Source organism: Diabrotica virgifera, chromosome 2, assembly GCF_917563875.1.
Source record: "Diabrotica virgifera virgifera chromosome 2, PGI_DIABVI_V3a".
Classification (NCBI taxonomy): Eukaryota; Metazoa; Arthropoda; class Insecta; order Coleoptera; family Chrysomelidae; genus Diabrotica; species Diabrotica virgifera.
Window position 1 is genome coordinate 30,175,608 of NC_065444.1, and position 26,625 is coordinate 30,202,232.

At 30.8% G+C, this 26,625-nt stretch overlaps 1 protein-coding gene across 2 annotated transcripts in view; it reads left to right on the forward strand.

The window, feature by feature from the left end:
• The window catches only part of LOC114335796 (putative fatty acyl-CoA reductase CG5065), a 107,415-nt gene that overhangs the window by 51,971 nt on the left and 28,819 nt on the right, over positions 1-26,625 (forward strand). The window contains exons 1-3 of one of the 2 annotated variants that reach the window (XM_050642512.1): positions 15,227-15,245; positions 20,867-21,091; positions 24,645-24,896. In XM_050642512.1, coding sequence (XP_050498469.1) covers positions 20,873-21,091; positions 24,645-24,896 — 471 coding nt within the window. In that variant the 5' untranslated portion in view covers positions 15,227-15,245; positions 20,867-20,872. Of the gene's footprint in view, positions 1-15,226; positions 15,246-20,866; positions 21,092-24,644; positions 24,897-26,625 lie in introns of those variants that run through there. The other variant, XM_028286084.2, reaches the window with a different exon arrangement.

Genomic DNA, 26,625 nt, shown 5'->3' on the forward strand with positions numbered 1-26,625 from the left:
GAATATTGAAAATAACCATCAAAATTAACAAAATGGAATGTCTTCGAATGTTTTCGAAGTCTTCGAATAAAGGACGAGGAAAGAGGCTCACAACACTCGATTAGAAATATAAAAAAATGCGAAGAATTGAAACACCTAGGGACGCTGATAGCGAAGGAAGGAAGATCGAAAATTAATATTTAGCATAAAATAAAATAGGACGAAATGTGGCACAAGCTCATTACTTTGGTCTTCTAAAATTAGTTTACAAACAAAAATGACAATCTACAAGTCGGTTCTAGAACCACCTTGATCCGAATGTTGGCAAATGACAATTGGCGAGGAACCGCAAAGTGGGGGACGCCTGGTGGAGAATTTGAAAAGGATCAACTCAAGGAAAACATTGACTTTGCCATTAATTTGTGTACATATTTGCGGTCAGTTTATGTTGTAACTAACAATAATTTCGACTTAAAAAAACCATTGCAGTGTTTCTCAGTATTCATTCCTATTATACTCTACACTCTACGTAATGACCTAAATTAACCAATGTGAAATCACACATTTTGTTAATTTAACGTTTGTATTAAACGTAGTATTTTTTAATGTTTAAGCGACTGCAAAATTAAATAAATAAATAAAATGTAGTATATATTCTGTACATAGAATGTACATTGTTATGCAAAATATCCCGACCACTTCGTAATTTCCAGAACACAATTATTATAAAATAAATTCACCTATTTAGTTTCCAAGTTTCCAGTTTTTATTTAATTAAAAATTGTTATCTGTTGGTGTAAAATAAACTGTAGTGCACCTATTAATTAAATTAAAAACAAAATTAGAAATCCTAAAAAAGATTAATAATTTTTAGAACGCTGTCTGATTATCGGGGGGGGGGGCAGATTTTTTTATGAAAAAAAGGTAAAAACAAATCAGTAGTTAGCATCAAATTTTAATGAATGCATACAGATTAAACATAATTTTGAGTCATCCTTAACTTATAAGATGTCTTAGTTGCAAAACTTAGTGGTTACTTTGGCAAAACTCTCCTGTAAATAATTTTAATTTAACGTTTTAGAACTGTGAATTCAAATGACAAAATGAATTGTTTTCCTAGAGTTGTCGTTCATCTTTGAAATTTTGACCGCCCTCTGTTGGAATTTAATTTTGCGAATAAACAAGAAAAAAACTGGAACTCCAGATTTTTTAGTGCTTTTCTTATTAGGGTTTGGAGGTCTAGTCCTGTCCGATCCTTGATGTTACGTAGACACGTCATTTATCTTCTGCTAGGACCACATTTTCCTCCTATTTGACCTTCCGTTGTTAGTTGAAGGATGTTATATCTCTCGTGTATGAATATACAGGGTGTAACAAAAATACAGGTCATAAATTTAATCACATATTCTGGGACCAAAAATAGTTCGATTGAACCTAACTTACCTTAGTATAAATGTGCACATAAAAGAAGTTACAGCCCTTTGAAGTTACAAAATGAAAATTGATTTTTTCCAATATATCGAAAACTATTAGAGATCTTTTATTGAAAATAGACATATGACAGTCTTATACTAGTAGTATCTTAAGAAAAAAATTATAGTGAAATTTGGACACCCCATAAAAATTTTATGGGGGTTTTGTTCCTTTAAACCCCCCCAAACTTTTGTGTACGTTCCAATTTAATTATTATTATAGTACCATTCGTTAAACACAATATTTTAAAGACTTTTTTGCCTCTTAGTACTTTATCGAAAAGTCAGTTTTTATCGAGATATTTTGAATATTTGTCAAATCCACCACATATTTGTATATGGCTAAGTACGATTATGGAGACTTGGTAATAATATGAAAATTTATTTATGATTTACATTTTTAGGTATATTTTGAACCATATTAAAAAAGAAGTAATATCTCGATAAAAAGTGCCTTCTCGAAAAAATACAAAGAGGCAAAAAAGTTTTAAAAACACTGTGTTTAACTAATGGTACCGCAGTAAAAGTTTAATTGGAACATACACAAACATTTGGGTGGTTTAAAGGAACAAAACCCCCATAAACTTTTGATGTAAACATATTAAAAAAGAAGCCGCAACTCGATAAAAACTGCCTTATCGAAAAAATACTAGGAGGCAAAAAAGTTTTAGAAATATTGAATTTAACTAATGGTACCACTATAATAATTTAATTGGAACGTATACAAAAGTTTGGGTGGGTTTAAGGGAACAAAACCCCCATAAAATTTTTATGGGGTGCACAAATTTCACTATAATTATTTTTTAAGATGTTCCTGCCATAAGAATTATACATGTCCATTTTCAATAAAAAATCTTTAATAGTTTTCGATATATTCGAAAAAATCGATTTTCATTTTGTAACTTCAAAGGGCTGTAACTTTCTTTGTGTGCATATTTGTACTAAGGTAAATTAGCCTCATTCGAACTATTTTTGGTCTCAGAATATGTGATGAAATTTATGACCTGTATTTTCGTTACACCCTGTATTTATGTATGCCTAACAGTACATTATTTGACGGTTTTTGCTGTAAATTTTAAAGAACCGTTTGGATTGACATGAAATTTGCATATACATAGCTAACATGTCAAAGAAAAAAAGTGATATTGTGCCGATGTGTGCTTTTGCCCTGGGGGTGAGTTTCACCCCTTCTCGGGGGTGAAAAAATATATGTCCAAAATAAGTTCGGAATAAGATAAACTGATTAATTCTAAGCAACTTTTATTCTATACAGTTTTTTCAATAAGTCAATATTTTTCGAGTTATTTGCGAGTGAATATTTTCATTTTTCAACAAAATAACCACATTCTTAGACGGTTTTTGGCAAATAACTCAAAACGTAAGCATTTTTTTTACGCAAAAACACGTTTTTAGACAGTTTTTCGCAAATAATTCAAAAAGTATTTTATCGAAAAAACCATTCTTAGCAAAAATATAACTTGTAAAAAAGTGAAAAAAAATGGTGTATACATGAAGTCTCTAGACCTAGTAGAAGCAGAGTTATAGCTAAAAAAAATGGGTTCATATTCGTCAAATTTCAAATAAATATATTTCAACGTGAAATAACCAAAAAACGAAGCACTCTTCGGAAAAAAACTCATTATAATTTTTTTTAATAGTTTAAAAAGCTTTATTTCTATTTTTATAAAAAAAGATTCTAGAATCAAATATAAGCAAGTTACGCTCAAAATACAGTTATTCCCTTTTGATTTGGCAAAATAAAATCGGGAAAATCATCCCCTAATTAACAACTTAAATAAAATTAATTGTTACCGCTTCACAAGTTGCTTTATTTATGTTGTTTTTATATGATCTGTAAGTTTCATTGATTCAACGTGCTTATTTTTGAAAAAAATTGATTTTAAAGTAAAATTTTTAAAATTTTTAATTGTGAAAAAAATGCTTTTTTTCAAAATAACTTAAAAATTATTAGTAATACCAAAAATCTCAAAGAGTAATGAAATGTACGTTTTGCTTTTCTGGATATTTTAGATTTTTGTTTTCCTGTTAGACAAAAATTGGTTATGCTATGGCTGTTCAAAATTTGCATACACTCGGGATTAGTGACTCGTTCAAGCTATTTTAACTACGGCCTTTTCAAAAATAATCACTTTAAACCGATGAAACTTGCAGATCGTATAAAGATTAAATAAGCAAAGTAACTTGTGAACTGGTAACGATTAATTTTATTTGGGGTGCTAATTAGGGGGTGCTTTTCGCGATTCTTTTTACCAAAAAATAAAAGGGACCAACAATATTTTGAGCGTAACTCACTTACTTTTAATGTTAGAAATTTTTTTAAAAATTAAAAATAAACCTTGTTTTAAACACTTTAAAAAAGTTGTGATGAGTGTTTCCCAAAAAGTGTTCCGTTTTTTTTATCGGATATTTCTCGATGAAATATTCGATTTGGAATTTGACGAATAAGAACATACTTTTCATTAGCTACAACTTTGCTTCTACTGGGTCTACAGACTTTATATATGCATCATTTTTTCATTTTTTATGAGCTATATTTTTATTAAGAATATTTTTTTCGACAAAATACTTACTTTTTAAATTATTTGCGAAAACGAAAACCGTCTAAAAACGTGGTTATTTTGTTGAAAAATTAACATATTCACTCGCAAATAATTCGAAAATTATTGACTTGGTGAAGAAATTCTATAGAACAGAAGTTGCTTAGAATTAGTCAGTTTATCGAATTCCGTACTTATTTTGGACATATATTTTTTCACTCCCGAGAAGGGGTGAAAGTCACCCCCAGAACAAAAGCATATTTCGGCACAATATCACTTTTTTTCTTTGACTTATTAGCTATGTGTACCTACGCCAAATTTCATGTCAATCTAAGGGGTTCTTTAAAATTTAGAGGTTTTGCAATATTTTACCGTTAAAGAACGTACTATAAGATAACATGTTTTACGTTTTTTGATAAGTTCTTAGAAGTTCACAATCTGTATTTATACGTCTTAAAACTTCTTCATTTCTAACATGGTCAGTCCATGGACTTTTTAAAATATAGCGGAATATCTACATCTCAAAGTTTTCCAGGTGTCGTAAAGAGCTAATTGTCAACGTCCAGGCTTGTAGTAAAATATTGGGTACATAACATTTAATTATTGGATATATGTAGTAGAATTAGAACAAGATCTCGGTTGGTGAAACATTGTTTTATTTTTACAAATGCTTTTCTGGCCTGGAACTTTTACCTTCTAATAAAATGAAAATTTACATTAAAGTTAAATAACATTCCTTGTCCATAGTTGTGCTTTTATGCTGATTTGACTAAATGTTTACTTATTTAATTACCTAATTAATTTAAAATTTAATTGGAAACAATAAAACGTTAATGTCTAACAATATTATCAATAAGTCGAGCAACTTTCTCAATGTCTAAATTGCCGATTGCGGACATTTTATGTATACCTACTGAACGAAAGAATACTCCAGGGAAATAAGCTAGAAATAGACCATGTTCGAGACACTCAAAGATCCAAGTAGTTGACTACTTTTTTAGTTATTGTAGACCTATAGGAAGAAAATCTACCTGTTTCCTGACTAGAGTTCGCGTCAGTTTTTTAATTATTAACAATTTAGTGCAAAAATCGCGATTTTTTCGATTTTTTTTTACCCCATTCAAAAGCTAAACAGTTGACATAAAACTACAAAATTTAATTTTTTAGAACTTTGAAAAATCTTCGAAATGCCTATTTTTGAAAGTTAAAAAGTTAATTTGTTGCTACGTAAACTGAAAAATAAGTGAAAATCGTTATTTGTTAATAACTTTTACTAAAACTAATTTAGAATTTTAGTGTTTTACCCAACGCTGGGTATTGCGGTACTTAACAAACCCTCAAAATTTGAGACCGATCCAATAATTAGTTTAAAAGTTATTCTATTTGTTTATCCCAGAGACCTTTATTTTGCAATTACATAAGACAGAAAACAATGAAGATAGGGCAATTCTGCGTATGTCAAATGAAAGTAGAAAAGTGAGGCTATCAAAATATACTAAAAAAAGATAAAAAAATTATCTAATACAGTCAAAAATCTTAATGCCAAATTTTTTAAATTTTTTAGTTTATCAACATTTAGAATAGCTTTAAAAATATTGTAAGTAGAAAAAATCATTTTACATATTCGAAAATTTGGTATTTTACACGAATTTTTAGTAGAATGTAGTTCAATTGGTGACTAGTCGTGGTAAGTGAAAGGTTAGCTGGGAGCCGACAAATGCACGAGTTCAAAAACTAAAAAAGGCAACTTAAAACTACTAGCATTTTCTATATCTCGGGATCTACTGAATATATTTTGATCTTTTTTTTTTTTTAATTTGTAGGTATGTAATTTTTCTGTACATTACAATTTGATATTTATTAATTAATAAACAGTCTAATTTGTTTAAACAATTTTTGAAAACATAATTTTTTCACAAAAATCCATGTTTTTAATCATACTATCATTTTATTCATATAAAAAGTCAAGGTGTACTTTAATAAATAAATTATCTTCAATAAATAATTATCCAATAAAAATAACTTATTTAGTAAAGTGTACTGTAACTTTTTATATGATCATTAATTATACTATGATTAAAAAAATAGATTTTTGTAAAAAAATATTTGTTCAAGAATTGTTTAAACAAATTAGAATGATTATTAATTGATAAATTTATAAATAAATTGCATATTTGTAATGTACGTAAATTACATACAAATTAAAAAAAGAAATATCAAAATCCATTGAGTCGATCCGGAGATACAGAAAATTGTATTAGTTTCAAATTTCAAATTCAAATTCAAATTTATTCAAAAATATGTGTGTACAATATTTTACATTTAGATCTTATATTATTATTAGTATCGACTGACTCAGCACCATGCCTAGGCAAGATTTGCCTGTTTTGCACTGTACTATGTCAATCGAAACTGTATCAATTGTACATAAAAGTAGTATTAAGGTTGGAACTAAGAAGTAACATACCTAACTATCGAAGAGATAATGCAGTTTGAAATCGCTTTTTCGATATTTTAACTCGGTGGATTCGTAGGTTCCACCTAGTAACCGTTTGAAATACATTTTTGAAAAATCGTAGGGGGTGCTGTGAAGGTACAATGTTGTGCAAGGTTTGTGCAATTTTTTTAACAAAATATACAAAATCACATTCTTTAAAATGGCATCAATAAAATTATTATAAACAAATTAGCTGTGAATTAAAAAAAAACACATGGTTAACTTTGTCCCAAATGAACCCAGGCTAAATTTTTTTATTTGATAATTCGTGTTAAGATACTATAGGTCTGGATCCCGCGTATGAAAAAAAAGTTAATTAGTAGCAAGCTGAAAATTTGTTAATAGCTTAAGGGTGTCTAGTCGGACAAACTTTGATATATGGGAACACTGAAACAGGGGAAGTTTTAATTGTGTAACAGGTTAAAAATTTGGAACGGTCAGACCACGAAAACGTTACATGTATTTTGTCCGACAGAACTTCCAATTGATTTGTTACCCTTTCATTAAACTCTCATGCAAAAATCAGACTGCTATTTATCACCTGTCATAATTCCTGTCATTTGACATGTTCTACGTGTTCCACTCATTAAAATGCCCATTTGGTGATAAATAGCTGTCTGATTTTTGCATGAGAGTTTAATGAAAGGGTAACAAATCAAGTGGAAGTTCTGTCGGACAAAATACATGTGACGTTTTCGTGGTATGACCGTTCCAAATTTTTAACCTGTTCCACAATTAAAACTACCCCTGTTCCAGTGTTCCCATATATCAAAGTTTGTCCGACTAGACACCCTTAAGCTATTAACAAATTTTCAGCTTGCTATTAATCAACTTTTTTTTATACGCGGGTCCAGACCTACTAGCTTTTCGAATATATAAAAAGATTGTTCCTACGGATTATACTTTTAAAGTTATTTTTGATTATATTAATTAATTTTTTTATCTTTTTTTAATACATTTTGATAGTATCAGTCTTCTACTTTCATTTGACTTACTTAGAATTGCCCACTGTTCATTAAATTCTGTCTTATGCTATTGCAAAATAAAGGTCGCTGGGATAAACAAATAGAATAACTTTTAAACTAATTAATGGATCGGTCTCAAATTTTTAGGGTTTGTTAAGTACCTCAATACCCAACTTTGGGTGAAACATTTAGTTTTACTAAAAGTTATTAACAAATAACGATTTTCACTTATTTTGCAGTTTGCGTAGCAACAAATTAACTTTTTCTCTTTCAAATATCGGAATTTTGAAGGTTTTTCAATGTTCTTAAAAATTAAATTTTGTAGTTTTATGTCAACTGTTCAGCTTTTAAATGAGGTGAAAAAAATCGAAAAAATCGCGATTTTTGCACTAAATTGTTATAGTCTAAGAGCTAGTGAACCCTCCGCCTAACGGTCGTCCTGTAAGGCTAGAAATTTCTCTAGTGATAATTCATAGCACACCAAGGCTAAAAACCATGACCTGGCAGGCCTCAGTGGTGCACGTGTATCTACCAGGTGAATCGAAAAGTGCAAATTTAGGGGATAAAATAAACTTTCTCCTGTAAGGTTTAAATTTAAGTATGTGTTTGAGTAAGTCATTCAGAAGAAATGTGTACAATGACAGGCGATTCTGAAGAGCATAAGACCTTGCCAGGCGAGGGGAAAGATTAGGGGATTTTCCTAAAATTATTCTTTTTGCATCGAACAAATTTTTTTTAGGTTTTTTGAATCATTCCAAACAGAAAACGTCTTTAGTGATTTTTCTCTAAAATTCATAGTTTTTGTTATATAAGCGATTGAAAATTTTGAATATTGCGAAATCGGTCATTTTTAACCCTAAATCGGACATTTATCTAAAAATTTCAATGTTGCCAAGATACCTAGATATTCTTTAAACATTGATTGATGAAATCCCGAAGAGTTTTTTGCAAAAAAATATCGAAACCCCCTTTGTTTTTTTAATTGCTAATCAAGCAGGTGCGACACTGTAGTATAAGTGAGGACGTTTGAGTTTGCTTAAATTCATTATCTCGAGAATGGGCAAATTTCAAGAGAAATCCTCAGATTTTTAGATAAATGTCCGATTTAGGGTTAAAATGGCCGATTTCTCGATTTTCAAAATTTTCAATCGCTCATATAACAAAAACTATTAACTTAAGAGAAAAATCACAAAAGACGTTTTCTGTTTGAAATGATTCAAAAAACCTAAAAAAAATTTGTTCGATGCAAAAAGAATAATTTTAGGAAAAACCCATAATCTTTCCCCTCGCCCGGCAAGATCTTATGCTCTTCAGAATCGCCTGTCCATTGTACACATTTCTTCTAAATGACTTACTCAAACACATACTTAAATTTAAACCTTACAGGAAAGTTTATTTTACCCCCTAAATTTGCACTTTTCGATTCACCTGGTAGATACACGTGCACCGCTGAGGCCTGCCAGGTCATGGTTTTTAGCCTTGGTGTGCTATGAATTATCACTAGAAAAATTTTTAGCCTTACAGGACGACCGTTAGTCGGAGGGTTCACTAGCTCTTAAACTATTAATAATTAAAAACGGGCGCGAACTCTAGGCAGGAAACAGGTAGGCTTTCTTCCTATAGGTCTACAATAACTAAAAAAGTAGTCAGCTACCTGGATCTTTGAGTGTCCTGAGAAAATCCTTATTTCTCTGGACTATAAATATAATAACTGTATTTTAAAACTGCATTTTTCTTTTGACTTCATTTTTGCACTAAATTGTTAATAATTAAAAACGGGCGCGACTCTAGGCAGGAAACAGGTAGGCTTTCTTCCTATAGGTCTACAATAACTAAAAAAGTAGTCAGCTACCTGGATCTTTGAGTGTCCTTATTTCCTTGGACTATAAATATAATAATTGTATTTTAAAACTGCATTTTTCTTTTGACTTCAGGGACAGTAAAGTTCAAAATAATTTCTTCACAGTTTCACTGATATGTTACAAACTGCAGACTATGCAACTTTTAGAGATCTCTGATAGATAGAGATACTGAAAATCTCTGCAAGGCCATATATTACTAGAAGTATTTTATGTTTCCTCACTAGCAATTTATGTCCTTCTTTTTTGTTAACTACCATACGTGACTGTTCGTATTATGGATTCGTATACCTGGATTTTTACATATTAATTAATATAATCAAAAATCCTAATGCCAAATTTTTGAAATTTTGTAATTTATAAACATTTAGAATAACTTTAAAAATATAATCCGTAGGAACAATCTTTTTATATATTCGAAAAGCTAGTAGGTCTGGACCCGCGTATAAAAAAAAGTTGATTAATAGCAAGCTGAAAATTTGTTAATAGCTTAAGGGTGTCTAGTCGGACAAACTTTGATATATGGGAACACTGGAACAGGGGTAGTTTTAATTGTGGAACAGGTTAAAAATTTGGAACGGTCAGACCACGAAAACGTCACATGTATTTTGTCCGACAGAACTTCCAATTGATTTGTTACCCTTTCATTAAACTCATGCAAAAATCAGACTGCTATTTATCACCTGTCATAATTCCTGTCATTTGACATGTTCTACGTGTTCCACTCATTAAAATGCCCATTTGGTGATAAATAGCTGTCTGATTTTTGCATGAGAGTTTAATGAAAGGGTAACAAATCAATTGGAAGTTCTGTCGGACAAAATACATGTGACGTTTTCGTGATATGACCGTTCCAAATTTTTAACCTGTTCCACAATTAAAACTACCCCTGTTCCAGTGTTCCCATATATCAAAGTTTGTCCGACTAGACACCCTTAAGCTATTAACAAATTTTCAGCTTGCTATTAATCAACTTTTTTTTATACGCGGGTCCAGACCTACTAGCTTTTCGAATATATAAAAAGATTGTTCCTACGGATTATATTTTTAAAGTTATTCTAAATGTTTATAAATTACAAAATTTCAAAAATTTGGCATTAGGATTTTTGATTATATTAATTAATTTTTTTTATCTTTTTTTAATACATTTTGATACTATCAGTCTTCTACTTTCATTTGACTTACTCAGAATTGCCCACTGTTCATTAAATTCTGTCTTATGCTATTGCAAAATAAAGGTCGCCGGGAAAAACAAATAGAATAACTTTTAAACTAATTAATGGATCGGTCTCAAATTTTTAGGGTTTGTTAAGTACCTCAATACCCAACTTTGGGTGAAACATTTAGTTTTAGTAAAAGTTATTAACAAATAACGATTTTCACTTATTTTGCAGTTTGCGTAGCAACAAATTAACTTTTTCTCGTTCAAATATCGGCATTTTGAAGGTTTTTCAATGTTCTTAAAAATTAAATTTTGTAGTTTTATGTCAACTGTTCGGCTTTTAAATGGGGTGAAAAAAATCGAAAAAATCGCGATTTTTGCACTAAATTGTTAATAATTAAAAACGGGCGCGACTCTAGGCAGGAAACAGGTAGGCTTTCTTCCTATAGGTCTACAATAACTAAAAAAGTAGTCAGCTACCTGGATCTTTGAGTGTCCTGAGAAAATCCTTATTTCTCTGGACTATAAATATAATAATTGTATTTTAAAACTGCATTTTTCTTTTGACTTCAGGGACAGTAAAGTTCAAAATAATTTCTTCACAGTTTCACTGATATGTTACAAACTGCAGACTATGCAACTTTTAGAGATCTCTGATAGATAGAGATACTGAAAATCTCTGCAAGGGCCATATATTACTAGAAGTATTTTATGTTTCCTCACTAGCAATTTATGTCCTTCTTTTTTGTTAACTACCATACGTGACTGTTCGTATTATGGATTCGTATACCTGGATTTTTACATCTTGTGAGAGAAGTTTTGATCTCAAGATGTTGCATTGCAAAGAAATATCTGCTTCCCGCCATTATTTGTGTTTCTACTTCTCGTTCTATTTTGTTTTCATTGGTGAATGTGGCTCCTAGATATTGAAACTCTTCAATCACTTCGAAGTTATGCGTTTATGGTAATATTTTGCCTTATTCACCGTTGTTATTTTTTAAAACGACCATGTATTTTATTTTGTATTCATTTATTTTCTGACCTATTTTTAATGCAGCTTCTTCAAAGCTCGAGAAAATATCCCTCATTTTGATTACGCTACTGTATCTACGTCATCGCATTGAGGTGATCTCTGGAGGATAAGCTGAAGAATCTCTAGCACAAAACCTGAAATAGTCAATCATATCTTGCATGCATGTAAGGCCAAAGATTGAAGTCAGCAAACACTTTTTGGAAACTACCAAGTGACTCCAAAATCATATGGTGCTCATCCAATAGATCTGAATAAGTTGGTACAGGGTTCCAAAATCCTGGAAAAAACTTTTGGGACAAGTTCAAAATATGTACATACATATTAACATCTTTTATGTATCTTTGTAGAACTTCTTTCATCCACAATTTTTTATCAAAGCTGCATATTTAAGTAATTTGAAAATTTTTTCTACCTTTACCATATTAAAAAGTATCTCATAACATATGGATGGTTCAGGAATATATTTCGTAAAAGTTAGTAGTCTGAATGTTCTCCAATGTTGGATGTTGTGACCTATTAATAATCATTACGAGAAAAAAGTGTAAACACGTGGTCATAATTTTTAATACCTATATTGACACAAAATGTTCTCAGTATTGTTATTAAAAAACGCTAATTACTTTTGTCAACTATAGGTTTGTTAAAGTTAGACTTCGCTTCCATGAAGTATGTCGTGTTGGTAAACAAAAACTAAACTGTTCAAAGATCAAAAATCTTCAAACATGTATCATTTACGTATATTTTCCTTGGAACTAGATGACCATTCATTCTAATTATATTTTCCCCATAAGATTGGTTTTGTAATTGATGCTAGTAGGTACATTCTTTATGTACGATAACTTACCCATTATGAACATAAATATTTATTATTATTATGTTTATTTTAATTTTATAGTAAAAACAGTCCCAGAAAAATATTGTATAGGTAAATATTATTCAAACTGTACTTTACCTCTCTTTTCTGAACAAGGTAATTTACCTTATTTTCTTTTTGTTCAACATACACTTGATTTATTAAAAAAACTGTTAAGCAGACAACAGACATTACATACTTACATTAAAATGTTCTTTCCGCATGTACGTAACTCACGTACTCTAACTTGTGGCTTCCATTATCTCCTATTTTTTTTTTATACTAGTTAGCTGTATGTGAATTATTAATATTAAAGTTCATAAATTGTCAGTAGTAATTGCACAAGAGCTCTAAAATTATAGTCCATTCTTTCACGGTTTTTGCTCTAGATTTTAAAGAACCGCTTGGATTGACATGAAATTTGGCATACGCATAGCTTACATGCCAAAGAAAAAAAGTAATATTGTGCCGATGTGTGCTTTTCCCCTGGGGGTGACTTTCACCCCCTCTTGCGGGTGAAAAAATATATGTCCAAAATAAGTCCGGAACTGGATAAACTGACTAATTTTAAGTAACTTTTGTTCTATAGAGCTTTTCCGCCAAGTCAACACTTTTCGAGTTATTTGCGAGTGAATATGTTCATTCTTCAACAAAATAACTACATTTTTAGACGGTTTTTCGCAAATAACTCAAAAAGTAAGTATGTTTTCGAAAAAACGTTCTTAGCAAAAGTATAGCATGTATAAAAGTAAAAAACATGGTGTACGCGATAGGTCTCTGGACCTCGTAGAACCAGAGTTATAGCCAATGAAAAATAGATTCATATTCACCAAATTTCAAATAGAATATTTCAAAGTGAAATATCCAAAAAACTAAGCAATTTTTGGGGAAAACCCATTATAACTTTTTTAAAGTGTTTTATTTTTGTTTTTATAAAAAGTTTCTAGCTTTAAATTTAAGCAAGTTACGCTCAAAATAAAGTTGGTTCCTTTTGTTTTGGCAAAAAAAATCGGGAAGACCACCCCCTAATTAGCAACTTAAATGAAATTAATCGTTACCGCTCCACAAATTATTTTACTTATGTTGTGTTTATATGATCTGTAAGTTTCATCGATTCAAAGTGCTTATTTTTAAAAAAATTTGGTAAAATTTTTAAAAATTTTAATTTTGAAAAATATGCTTTTTTCAAAATAACTTAAAAATTGTTAGAGATACCAAAAATCTCGAAAAACAAAAAAAGTCAGCATTGCTTTTCCGAATATCATGTATTTTTTTGTTTTTCTGTTAGACAAAAATTGATTAAGATTTGGTATTTCTAAATTTGCATACATTCGTGATCAGTGATTCGTTCAACTCCTTTTAACTACAGCCCTTTCAAAAATAAGGACTTTGAACCGATGAAACTTACAGATCCTATAAACGATACATACACGAGTCAAGAAACTTGTGAAGTCGTAACGATTAAGTTCATTTGAGATACTAATTAGGGGGTGATTTTCCCGACTTTTTTACCAAAAAAAAGGGACTAACTTTATTTTGAGCGTAACTTGTTTACTTTTGATGCTAGATTTTTTTTATAAAACAAAAATGAAGCTTTTTTAAACACTTTAATTAAGTTGTAATGAGTTTTCCCCGAAATGTGCTTCATTTTTGGTTATTTCACGTTAAAGTATTCCATTTGGAATTTGACGAATATGAACCAATTTTTAATTAGCTATAACTATGCTTCTACTAGGTACAGAGACGTGATATTTACACCATTTTTTAAAATTTTTACAGGGTATATTTTTGCTACAAATGTTTTTTCGACAAAATACTTATTATTTGAGTTATTTGCGAAAAACCGTCTAAAAGCGTGGTTATTTTGTTGAAAAAATGAACATATTCACTGGCAAATAATCCGAAATTATTGACTTAGTGAAAAAAATCTATAGTACAAAAGTTCCTTAAAATTAGTCAGTTTTTCCATTTCCGGACTTACTTTGGACGAATATTTTTTCGCCCCCAAGAGGGGGGTGAAATCCACCCCCGGGACAAAAGCACATATCGGCACAATATCACTTTTTTTCTTTGACTTGTTAGCTATGTGTATGCCAAATTTCATGTCAATCCAAGCGGTTCTTTAAAATTTAAAGGTTTTGAAATATTTTACCGTTAAAGAACGTACTATTATTGGATTTTTCCCGAGTGACACTTTGACAGTTTTAATTTCACGAGCCGAAGGCGAGTGAAATTATGTCAAAGTGTCACGAGGGCAAAAATTCTATATTAATTTTAGAGTTCGAGTGCAATTTGTTGCGATTATTTCATGAATAAAACTGTTCAAAACCAAAATTTTATTGTAATTTATTTATGTAAGTACAAATTAGTACAATTAAACACAAAGATTTTATAAATACTTGACGATTGAAAGTCATCACTTTTATAATTTTTAAAACATTAATTGTCATTAATGTCACTGAATGTATTTTTTCGTAGCAACGAAGGGCATCTGACGTAATATACTTAACGACGGGCAATTATCAAAAATTATCAATTTAATTCAGATTTATGTAGCTTTCTATTGGTCAGAATCTCCTATGAATGACATAATCGTTAAAACTTAATTATCATATCTGAGAATTTGGTGCATACAATTTTGTAACTATACTATAGTTCAATTCACAATTACTTTGTGTCAATCCTCGTATACATTCTGTCATTCTACTTTAAATTATTTGATATTAGAGTAACTGTTGACATTTGGCAACAAAGCCTCCCCCACTTTATGGTAGACAATAGAAAGTAGTTTTGAATTTGAAAATATTTAAATGGTCTTCCATGGTAAAATATTTCATTTTTCGTTGTTATTCTAACTTTTACTTGGGGTAAGTTTGATCATTGTTCATTTTTAAAAATAGGTACTTTTTGTTTGTTTTTCAATTTTTCATTCTTGATTTTTCCGAAAAAGTTTCTTATATTTGAATTTTTATCCCTAGCTTGTATAATCATGTGATTTTCGAATTTTGCAATTATATGCTTTATGATCTGGTTTTTTTGTTTTTCAGTTTTTCATTCGTGATTTTTCCCAAAAAGGTTCTTATATTTGAATTTTTATCCCTAGCTTTTATAATCATGTGATTTTCTAATTTTGAAATTATATGCTTTAAGATCTGGTTGAAAACTAGAAAGATGTTTTTGAAATCCAGATTTATTCCCAAATAATTTACTTTAAACTTTATATCGACTTTTCATTTCCTAGTCACTAGAAACCTCGGAAGATTTAGGAAAACAAATAGAAGTATCTATATATTTTAAGTTATTAATTTCCTTTCTTTATTGTAACCTGTTATCAATATTACAATAAACAATATGTTTGAGAGACAGAAAAAGTGACACAGATACAGTGGGAGCTACACAAAGTGGTGAGCACCCTTAAATTTTTTTTAATGCAGGAGGATTATAAATAATAAAAAACGTGAAAAACGTGTGTAATTTTTATTACAATGAACTGTGGTTTATTCCATATAAGTTTATTCTTGAGGAACGTCACCACTTGTTATTTGGATTTCAATGGAGAGAAGAAGAAGAGAATGGAGAAGAAATTCAGTGTCAAAATATTACATATCAGAGACAATAATCGAAAATAAAACTGAAAAGTTACATTTATTTTGTAGAATCGTATAAGAACTGGCAGCGATAAAGTTAGTTTTTTAGTATTCCTCTGTTAGGACAAAGAACGATTGAGTATTTTTATATGATGAATTAAAGATAAAATTCTTGGTACCGGTGTAATAAAAGAGTACCACCTTTACGAGCTTGAGATTTATATCATTGCATTTTGCGTCATTCTACGTCAGTGATTACTGTACAATTAGTCTAGTAAAATAAAATTCCACTACATGTAAATCACAATGTAAATTCGTACAGGTTGAAACTAATTTTATATCAAAGTTTAGGTGGATACAAAAGATATTTTCAAGAAAGTATCCAAATCATACAAGGGGATCATTGTTTAAATAATTAAAAAGGGGTCATTTTTGCAAAAAAAAATACTTTTTAACTGCTGAGGTCATTCAATTACTAATGAAATTCTATATGATTTTTTTCTGCAAAGTTGAAGGGAAAATCTTTCTCATAAGACTTGCTAAATTAAATTTGACCTCCTATTTATTTAAATAATTATATATAAATCTTTAAAAACAATTTTTGCAAAAATTATTTTTAGCATTTTAAATAAACGTTACAAAATATCTTGTTTTACAGTAGAAGTTGGGCTATGTTATCAGTATTAATAAGAAAAAAGTGGGTCTAAAAATATTAAATATTTTTTGAGATATTGAATTTGTTTTTTAAATGTTACTCTATTTTCAACTGCAAAAACGCGGTTGTTGCCAAAGAAATATTCACCTGCTTAAGATCTCATTATTTTTATTTTTATGTATATTTTCGATAAATGCATTGATAAATTAAAATTTTAATTAAACTTCCCCCTAAAATGGCCTTTGAAAATTATTCAAATTTGTTTATAATTTGTTTTTTTAATAACATCGCGTAGATTAAATATTTTAAAATGCCGTTTCAATAATCGGGTTCCTGGGAATTTTTCACTAATTATCAATTTTTTTGTCTTCTCTTCTTCTTCTTTTTTTTCTTGGAGTTATATGTATTAAGGGCCCTTTTAGGGTTAAGTTTCATTAAGAAACTATTAAGTTAAAAATATTAAGATTGGTCTAAAATCACTTAAATAAAATGTGGCTACTTACTGAGTTACAGGGTGTTTTATTTAAAAATTTAAAAATTATTTTTAAAAAGTACTTTCAAACTCATTGGCGCATCCTTATCATACTTGGCAGAAAGTGTGGCTACTATACAGTCTACTAAATTGTTATAAACAATAGTTTCTATCTACTACCAGAGGCGTACGACAGGGGATAGTGAATGGTTGACCCTTCCCAAATTCTACGCCACTGAGGGTATTACTATTTTAGCGAAATTTTTCGATTATTCAATACTTTCTCTCTAAATAATATACTATTTATTGGTAACGATTAAGTCATTAGTTTTCGATATATTGGACGTTCAATATGAAACGGCATAGTTATTTTGATTCATTCATTCATTCATTTTAAACTTCCAATATCTCGCAAACTGATGACTTTATCGATACCAATAAAGCTACTTACATACAAAGTATTGGAGAATCGAAAAATTTCGCTAAAATAGTAATTTACTCAGTGGCGTAGAATTTGGGAACGGTCAATCATTCACTATCCCCTGTCATACGCCTCTGGCAGTAGCTAGAAACGTTTATTAATCACAATTTAGTAGGGTGTATAATAGCCACACTTTCTGCCAAGTATGATAAGGATACGCCAAATAGTTTTAAAGTACTTGGTAACAATAATTTTTAAATTTTTAAATAAAACACCCTGTAACTTAGTAAGTAGCCACATTTTATTTAAGAGATTTTAGTTATATCTTAATATTTTTAGGTCTAGAATTTACAACCCAGAGATTCGACATTCTTAATGAAATTTAACCCTAATAGGGCCCGTAGTAACATAACTCCAAGAAAAAAAAAGAAGAAGAAAAAACGACAAAAAATTTGTTAATTAGTAAAAAATTCCCAGGAAACCAATTATCGAAACGGCATTTCAAAATACTTAATCCCCGCGACGTTATTAAAAAAACAAATTATAAACAAATTTGAATAATTTTCAAATTTCATTTTAGGGGGGAGTTTAATTGAAATTTGAATTTATCAATACATTTATCGAAAATATACCTAAAAATAAAAATAATTGGTTCTTACGCAGGTGAATATTTCTTTGGCAACAACCGCGTTTTTGCAATTGAAAATATAGTAACATTTAATAAACAAATTCAATATCTCAAAAAATATTAAATATTTTTCGACCACTTTTTTTTGCTTAATACTGGTAACATAGCGCAACTTATTCTGTAAAATAAGATATTTTATAATGCTTATTTAAAACGCTAAAAATAATTTTTTGCAAATTTGTTTTTAAAGTTTTATATACAATTATTTAAATAAATAGCCTCAGCTTAAATTACCTCAACAGTTAAAAAAGTATTTTTTTTGCAAAAATGACCCCTTTTTAATTATTTAAACAATGATCCCCTTGTATGATTTGGATACTTTCTTGAAAATATCTTTTGTACCCACCTAAACTTTGATATAAAATTTGTTTCAACCTGTACGAATTTACATTTTGACTTTTTTTTATTTTATTAGGCTAAATGTTCACCGTTAAGTTTTTTTGTATTGCCATTTTTAAAATGTGTCCTGTTTTTTAACCTACAGCAATAGACCTGGATCCCGCGTACCAAAAGAAAGTTGATTAATAGCAAGCTGAAAATTTGTTAATAGCGTGTTTAACGGTGTCTAGTCGGACAAACTTTGATGTACGGGAACACTGGAACAGGGGAAGTTTTAACTGTGGAACAGGTTAAAAATTTGGAACGTAAGACTACGAAAACGTTAAATGTAATTTGGCGGAAAGAACTTCCAATTGATTTGTTACCATTTCATTAAACTTTCATGCAAAAATCAGACTGGTGTTTATCACCAACTGGGCATTTTAATGAGTGGAACAAGAAGAACATGTCAAATGACAGGAATCATGTTGGTTAGTAATAGCAGTCTGATTTTTGCATGAGAGTTTAATGAAATGATAACAGAGTTTAATGAAAGGATAACAAATCAATTGGATGTTCTGTCCGACAAAATACGTGGGACATTTTCGTAATCTGACGTTCCAAATTTTTAAACTGTTCCATAATTAAAACTTACCCTGTTCCAGTGTTCCCGTACATCAAAGTTTGTTCGACTAGACACCGTTAAGCACGCTATTAACAAATTTTCAGCTTGCTATTAATCAACTTTTTTTTGGTACGTGGGATCCAGGTCTACAAGAAATGCCAGTAATGACAACCTTGGCAAATGCGCAATGAAGATTTTTCTAGCCAGTGTTGATTTTTAATTAAATATTTTAATTTTTAATTTTTTCCTATATTTTACAGAAAATAATTGTTAAAATTGCTGCTTTCTTACCAGAACACTTTATATTTTAATTAAATTTTACGACAAGTCAATAAAAAATACTTGGAGTGTTGGGCCGACAGCAGCCTAAATCCTAATTTAGAAATATGATTGATAGTCTAAGATTCGAACAGGAGGTCAAAATGTACCCCATCTGCTTTCCGGATGAAACATTTTTTTTATGAAATTTCATACATAGACAAACACGACCAGCATGGGTTGCCTATCAAAATCGTGTCATAGCTATCCTTAAGGGGGATATCCTTAAGGGGGGGGGGGCGAAGGGGTTGATCAATATTTCAAAAACATTTTTTTTTGAAAGTATGGTAGAATTATTTTATTTTTAAATTAAATAGGCATATTCAGTACAATTCATAGATTACTCAAGAAAAAAATTAAGGAAAAATACTGAAAACTAAGCCAACTGTGGCAAATTTTTAAATGACACCTCAAAATATAATGAATTTTGCGGTGGACATCAGAACTCATCATTGGATCATGGTAAACAAAAAATTCAAAAAGATTTTATTAGCTATACAGTTTCTCGAGGTAACGCTGTCCAGTTTTTTTAGTTTTACTTAATTTTGACTTTTTGATACCACTCAGAACTCAAAACAACGAATTTTTTTTGTAAAAAGGGTGAAAATTAACATATTTATTATTGTTAAACAAAAAATAAGAATACAACAAAAAATATCTCGACAGCTTTACCTTCGAAACATGGGGATATTCCGTCCAGTCTAAAAAGGATGTCTGAAGATATCTTACGTTTTAAAAAATCCTATTATGCTTGCCTAGAAGCGACAGGCACATAGCAGGAAGTCTGTATCTGAAGTTTGAATAACTGAACCCAAAGCACCTGCCTAAAAGCGGCAAACGCTTGTGGAATAGATCCTGGCTCAAAAGTTTCACCAGAGCAGCGGAGAAACGTAGCTAGAAGTGTTATCGTATCTCTGGTCCTGGATCTAGCTGGATGAAGCTATAATATACTAAAAAAATTACTAAAATCGGACAACAGGTTTAGGAAATGAGAGACATAAAAAATGTCCCATTTGTAAGGTGGTGAGTTAATTTTGTTAATTTTTTTTTAATTTTTGTAATTTTGTAAGCGATTGATGTTGGTCTCTGTATCGAAACTAAATCTTAAACTCTTTTTCTTTACCTTCGTTTACTCACAAATTGAGTACTAGGAATCAAATCCGTTGGAGTTTTGCTTAGATAAATTGAAGTGTTGTGGAATGCAAATTGTAGATTCCCTTCGTCTATCCATTTATCGTCCGTGTGCTTTGAAAGCTCGGATTTAAGCTGTGACCAGAATTTGTTTTCCATTGTAAAACATTTTTAGATCACTGGCTCTTTGGATTCCGTTTTGTTTTTTTAAATTATTAAATTTATGTGCTTTATAATCACATTAGTTATCTAAGCATGTTTTTGTTTTTTTAGGTTAAAATGACAAATGACGCAGATATAAACAGTTATCCAGACAGGATTGCTGACTACTACAAGAACAAAACTCTATTTATTACAGGAGGAACAGGATTCGTAGGAAAAGTTCTAGTTGAAAAATTATTAAGATCCTGCAGTGATTTAAAGAGGATGTATTTGTTAATTAGGTCCAAAAAGGGTAAACGACCAGAAGAGAGGATAAAAGATCTAGTTAATGATCCAGTAAGTAGAAAACTCCTTTTAATTTTAAAAGTCAAAACATTTTTCTCCCTTATGACTTGTATGCTTCTTTAGTTTTATTTGGAAATGCAATTATAGGACGATTTTTTAATAGCTACCCACACAACAATTTCATGTTTTTAACAGATTCATAGAACATTACTTTCCAGATAAAGTGTATGTTCAGAATATGTTGAATTACCATTGATAATGAGTAGAGTAGATGCTAAGCGTAGGTTTTATTACAGTACTTAAATCTTCTGTTTATGTACTACCCCAGATCTTTCCAGCATATGGCAAGAATAAACTTTTTAGAATATTCCAAGGAAGTTCACACCATCATCCTGCACAATTAAATTCGGTAATCAAAACTGTATTCGTAGCATTCGAGATAGTTGAGTTTAAAGTGAGCAGAGTATCGGCCTATTGCACCCGAGTCCAGTGCCAGTGATCGAGATCACATATATTGGAGAGGAGGATAAATTAAGTAGGAGAAGTGTTATCTGGAAGCAACCAGATTTTACTACCCCATTTAGACTCCTGATGGAAATCAACTGAGAAAATTTGAGAGCAAAATACTAAGAAATATATTGTAATATGTATATGTATATATTGTACTAAGTAATGCAGAGCGCAGATATTGTTAGACTTGTAAAGTCACAAAGAGTAAACTGGCTTGGTTATTTAAAAATAATGCCAGATAATCGAGCTGTAAAAGTAATCCGGAGAGGGAAGCCCCAAAGAAATAGAACAAGAGGAAGGCCTCGTAAAAGATGGGATGTACGACGTAGAGGAAGATATTAAAACTGAACATCAGGCAGTGGCGAAGGAAAGTATCCAACTGGGCAGAATGGAAGAACATTGTTAGGCAGGCCAAGATTAACAAAGGGTTGTAGCGCCATTAGAACAAGAAGTAGATGCATAGAACACTAATTTCCAGAACAAGTATATATTCAGAATATGCTTAATTACCATTGAGAATGTGTAGAGCAAGAGCAGATGCTAAGTATAGGTTACATTACAGTACTTAAATATTCTGTTTATGTATTATCGCACATCTTTTCAGCATATGACAAGAATATACCTTTTAGAATATTCCAAGTAAATTCACACCATCATCCTGCATAATCAAAACTATAATCATAGGTTCCAAAAAACTGACAGATGAGGACCATAAAATTGAGGAAATGTACAGTTAAAACAACTTTAACAAAAAATAGCTTCACCCCGTCTACGATTGAAAAGGCCGAAATTCCGAAAGAAAATCGGAGATTAGGTAGAAGAAGAAAAATCAACTAGATAGATAATAATATATCAAATTTAAATATGTTTAACAGTTATTTATCTATTTGACTTTTAACAGTTGATGGTTATTTTTTAATAAATAAAGTTCATTATCCAAGCGTATATTGGTATCTTAATTGTTGTTAAAAACGAATTATCATATTAACTTACAAAATACATTAATTTGGTTGTAAATTATGATACCTCCTAAATTTGCAATAGAAAGTTGCTCAGTGTTGACAACCAGATATGAAGAGGAAATCCATTGCAACATCTCTTGCACATACCATACTGTGTTTTGCAAATCACTTAACGGATAATATTCAACAAAACATTTATTACATATAAAAACATTAGGAAATTATATGTCAATGGTACATTTAACAATAAGATTATTTACTGCCAACGTAATGTTCAATCATTTTATAAGAAGTAAGAATAAAAAATTGGCATTTACTGTATAAAATCTTACATTATTTTGTTATTGGATTTTGAAATATCTTAATTGTATGTGCAAATTATTATACGGTAGGAAAGGAAGCATTTAAAAATTGAAAAATTACTAAAAATTATTTTTAACTGAAATATATAGGGGAAATCCATAGAAAGGCGTACCGTCTGGTGGATATTGAAATTTTTTACTGTCATAGTTTTTTTTATTAACATTTAACCATAAAAGCTACTTTTTTCATTCATTTCAATATTGTAAAAAATTACGCATTCATCATCACTCTCTCTTTGCCTTATCCCTTTGCCTTTGCCTTTGTCATATCAATATTTACCAACATGTCCTGCCTAACCTTCTCCCCCCAGGTATTCTTTGGTCTTCCTCTCCTACTTCTTCCAGGAATCTATACTTCAGCAATTCTTCATATTGGGCGATTAACGCCTTGACGTTGAACATGATCAAACCATCTTAACCTATGCTCTCTCATTTTGATATCAATTGGTGCCACACCTAGACATCCTCTGATATACTCATTTTTAATTTTATCCTTTTTTGTCACTCCACTCATCCATCTAAGCATTCACATTTCTGCCACATGCATTCGTTGTTCCCCTTTCATTTTCACTGCTGAACATTCAGTTCCGTACATTATAGCGGGCCTTATGGCTGTTCTATAGAATTTTCCCTACAGTTTCATTGGATTTTTTTCTGTCACACAAAACACCACTCGCTTTTTACAATCATTTCACCATCGAAATACACCACTTTTTGTCCTACTTTTGTAGTTTAAAGTTTTAAACCTTTTTCCTTCAGAGCTTGTCTCCACTGTTCCAGTTTTTGTTCTAAGTCTCTTTCACTATTTCCTACTAACAGTACATCATCAGCTTACATTAAGCACCATGGAATGTTACCCTGTAGTCTTGCTGTTATCTAGTCCAAAACTAATGAGAATAAATAAGGACTAAGCACTGAGCTTTGGTGCAATCCTACTTTAACATAAAATTTATCAGTCTCTCCCACACCTGTCCTAACACTGGTCGTTACTCCCTCATACATATCTCTCACAATCTTTACATATTCACCAGGGACTCCTTTCTTATTAAGTGCCCACCACAGAATCCCTCGAGGAACTCTATCATATGCTTTTTCAAGATTAGTGAATGCCATATGAGTGTTTGTTTCTTAATTCCTGTATTCTTCCATCAATTGCCTTACAATGAAAAATGCATCTGTTGTTGATCTGCCCTGCATAAAGACAAATTGATATTTCGGTTCCTTCATGTATTGTATCTGCCTATCAATTACTCTCTCCTATATTTTCATGGTGTGGCTAAGTAGTTTTATGGCTGTGTAGTTTGTACATTGTTGTATATCTCCCTTGTTTTTTGTAAAGACGTGCTAATATATTGCTTTTCCATTGGTCTGGCAATTGTCCAACTTTCATAAGTCTGTTACATAAACCTGCCGTCTGTTAAACGAGTTGCCAACTAATTCCTGTCTCTCCTAATGCTCTCCACACTTACCCAGGGATATCGTCTGGTCCAACTACTTTTCTTTTCCTTATTTTTTGAAGTGTTTAAAGTTTAAACCACTTCCTCATTTGTTATTTTGGTGACCATTGCCGGTATTGTCTCCGGTAACTCACCTGGATTTCTGCCAAATTCTTCATTTAATAAACTGTCAAAGCACTGTCTCCGTCTCTTTTTGACATCCCTTTCGTGAATTAGTATTTTGTGAAAATTAGTATTTTGTTAATCTGAAAAAAAAAACTACGCATTGGTAGATGAAAATGTTCAACTTAACATAACGTTAACCTTTTTTTAGCTCTTCGATTTAGTAAAGAAAACCAGAGGAGCTGATATTGTCAAAAAAATTTTCCCTATTGCTGGAGATGTATCTCTACCAGATTTGGGGATTTCAAAAAAAGACCGTGCCACAGTTACGACAGAAACAGATTTTATATTTCACTGTGCGGCTACTATTCGATTTGATGAATCGTTAAAGAAAGCCGTACTATTAAACGTTAGAGGAACAAAGCTTATGTTAGAACTGGCCAAAGAATGTAAGAAACTTGCTGTAAGTATATTTGAAAGTATTTTTAGTCACAAGACACCGCGTACATATTTTGGAAAATGTAATGTCACTCAAATGCAATAAAATTTACATGAATAGATTCGTCTCGAAATTACAGTTATTCTATATCATTGCGTCAACTCTGAATTTTGATTAATAACGGCGTAAATTGTAATTAAAGTTTATGGGAAACACATTTTTGAAGTCCATAAAAGTATCATTTATAAATACTATTAGTCTATTTGCTATTGGAAACAGCTTAACCCAGCGTGAGCTAAGCCGATTAGGAGAACTATATACTCTGGTACGAATGAGCATATTACACCTACTTTATTATCTGTAAGATTAAGCGTCTGCCTTAATATCTGCAGAAAGATTTATGAAGTGAAGATTCGCAAAATCTCTATTCTTTCTCTAACCCATTTTAGATTTTAGATTTATTAACCCTAACAGGACCAATCTTTTAGTAGAAACAGCGAGGACCAAAGGGGGTCAATAAATGTCCACACATATATTAATGATAATAACACTTTTACAAATAAAAAAAAGTATTCCTAGACGTTAATGGAACGGTTAAAGATAAGAGTTTATAATTTACCCAGAGTCTTCGGCTTAAGTGGAATTGGCATCATCGTAAGATACAGAAACCTTGCTGTGCTTACCTCATACATACTTCTGGCATTTTGAAAAATCTATGGTTGTCTTTGCCAACTTATTGGGCTTTTCCCTTTTAGATTTTGCTAATTTGCAACATCAATGACATCGTTCCTTTCCATGTTGGGATGGTGTTGAGGGTACTTAAGGGTACTTAAGGGTGGTTATTTATAGTCCACCGTAAAGTTTTTATAAAGGAAGAGGAAATAAATTAAAATCCACAAGGAAGAAAATTGAAGAAAAATCTGCGTAAAAGGTATTTTTATTTTAAAAACCCCCAAAAATGGCTACAAATACAATACAGAGAGATATAAGAGAGCATCATCAGTGTTCTTTGCTAGCTCTAGATGCTAAGCTACCAAAAATACATGGGCTAAAACCCTTAAAATGTCGACTAAATGTCTTACATTAAAATGTTAAATGCTAAATCCTGACGATGGATGAAATTACTAAGGATCTACCCTAAGGCATTATATGACCTTCCACGAAGCACGTGGGTTGTTGAGTAAAATTCTCTGTCTTCACATAGAGAAAGGTTTCATAGAGGATTCACATAGAGTTGGCTTTTACCTTTCTTAAAAAATTTTTTTTTCATTGTACGAATCTTGTTTACGTTTATATAACTAATTATTCTTTGATTCTCTTCGACTTACGGTTGAGGAACACCTTTTTTGTTGTTTCTTACTCATTCTTTTATTTTTATTGTATATAATAATAATTTTAGTAAAAGTTAAATACCCAAGTAGTCGAGGCATTGAAGCACAAAAAAGGCCTTACTGTCGATTTTTGGCGCAGTAAGACGGATTTTAATGCGTTGGATTCATGAGAGTGTCAGGAAATTTTGTGAACTAATATAATGAATATGAAATCTGAAATTGCATTTGTGCATAAGAAAAATGCATTTTAAAAGTGCATTATGAAATAGCCAATTATTATAAATTTGCAACTCGGTAAATTTTCTTACTCGGGGGTTTTTGGGGTCGCTGAAAACAACGAATATAAGGTCGGCGAGAGTGTGCAAACTACCTGGTGCCTGCAACGGGTGTAATAAACGTCTTCCTCTGGAGTATTGTGGTAA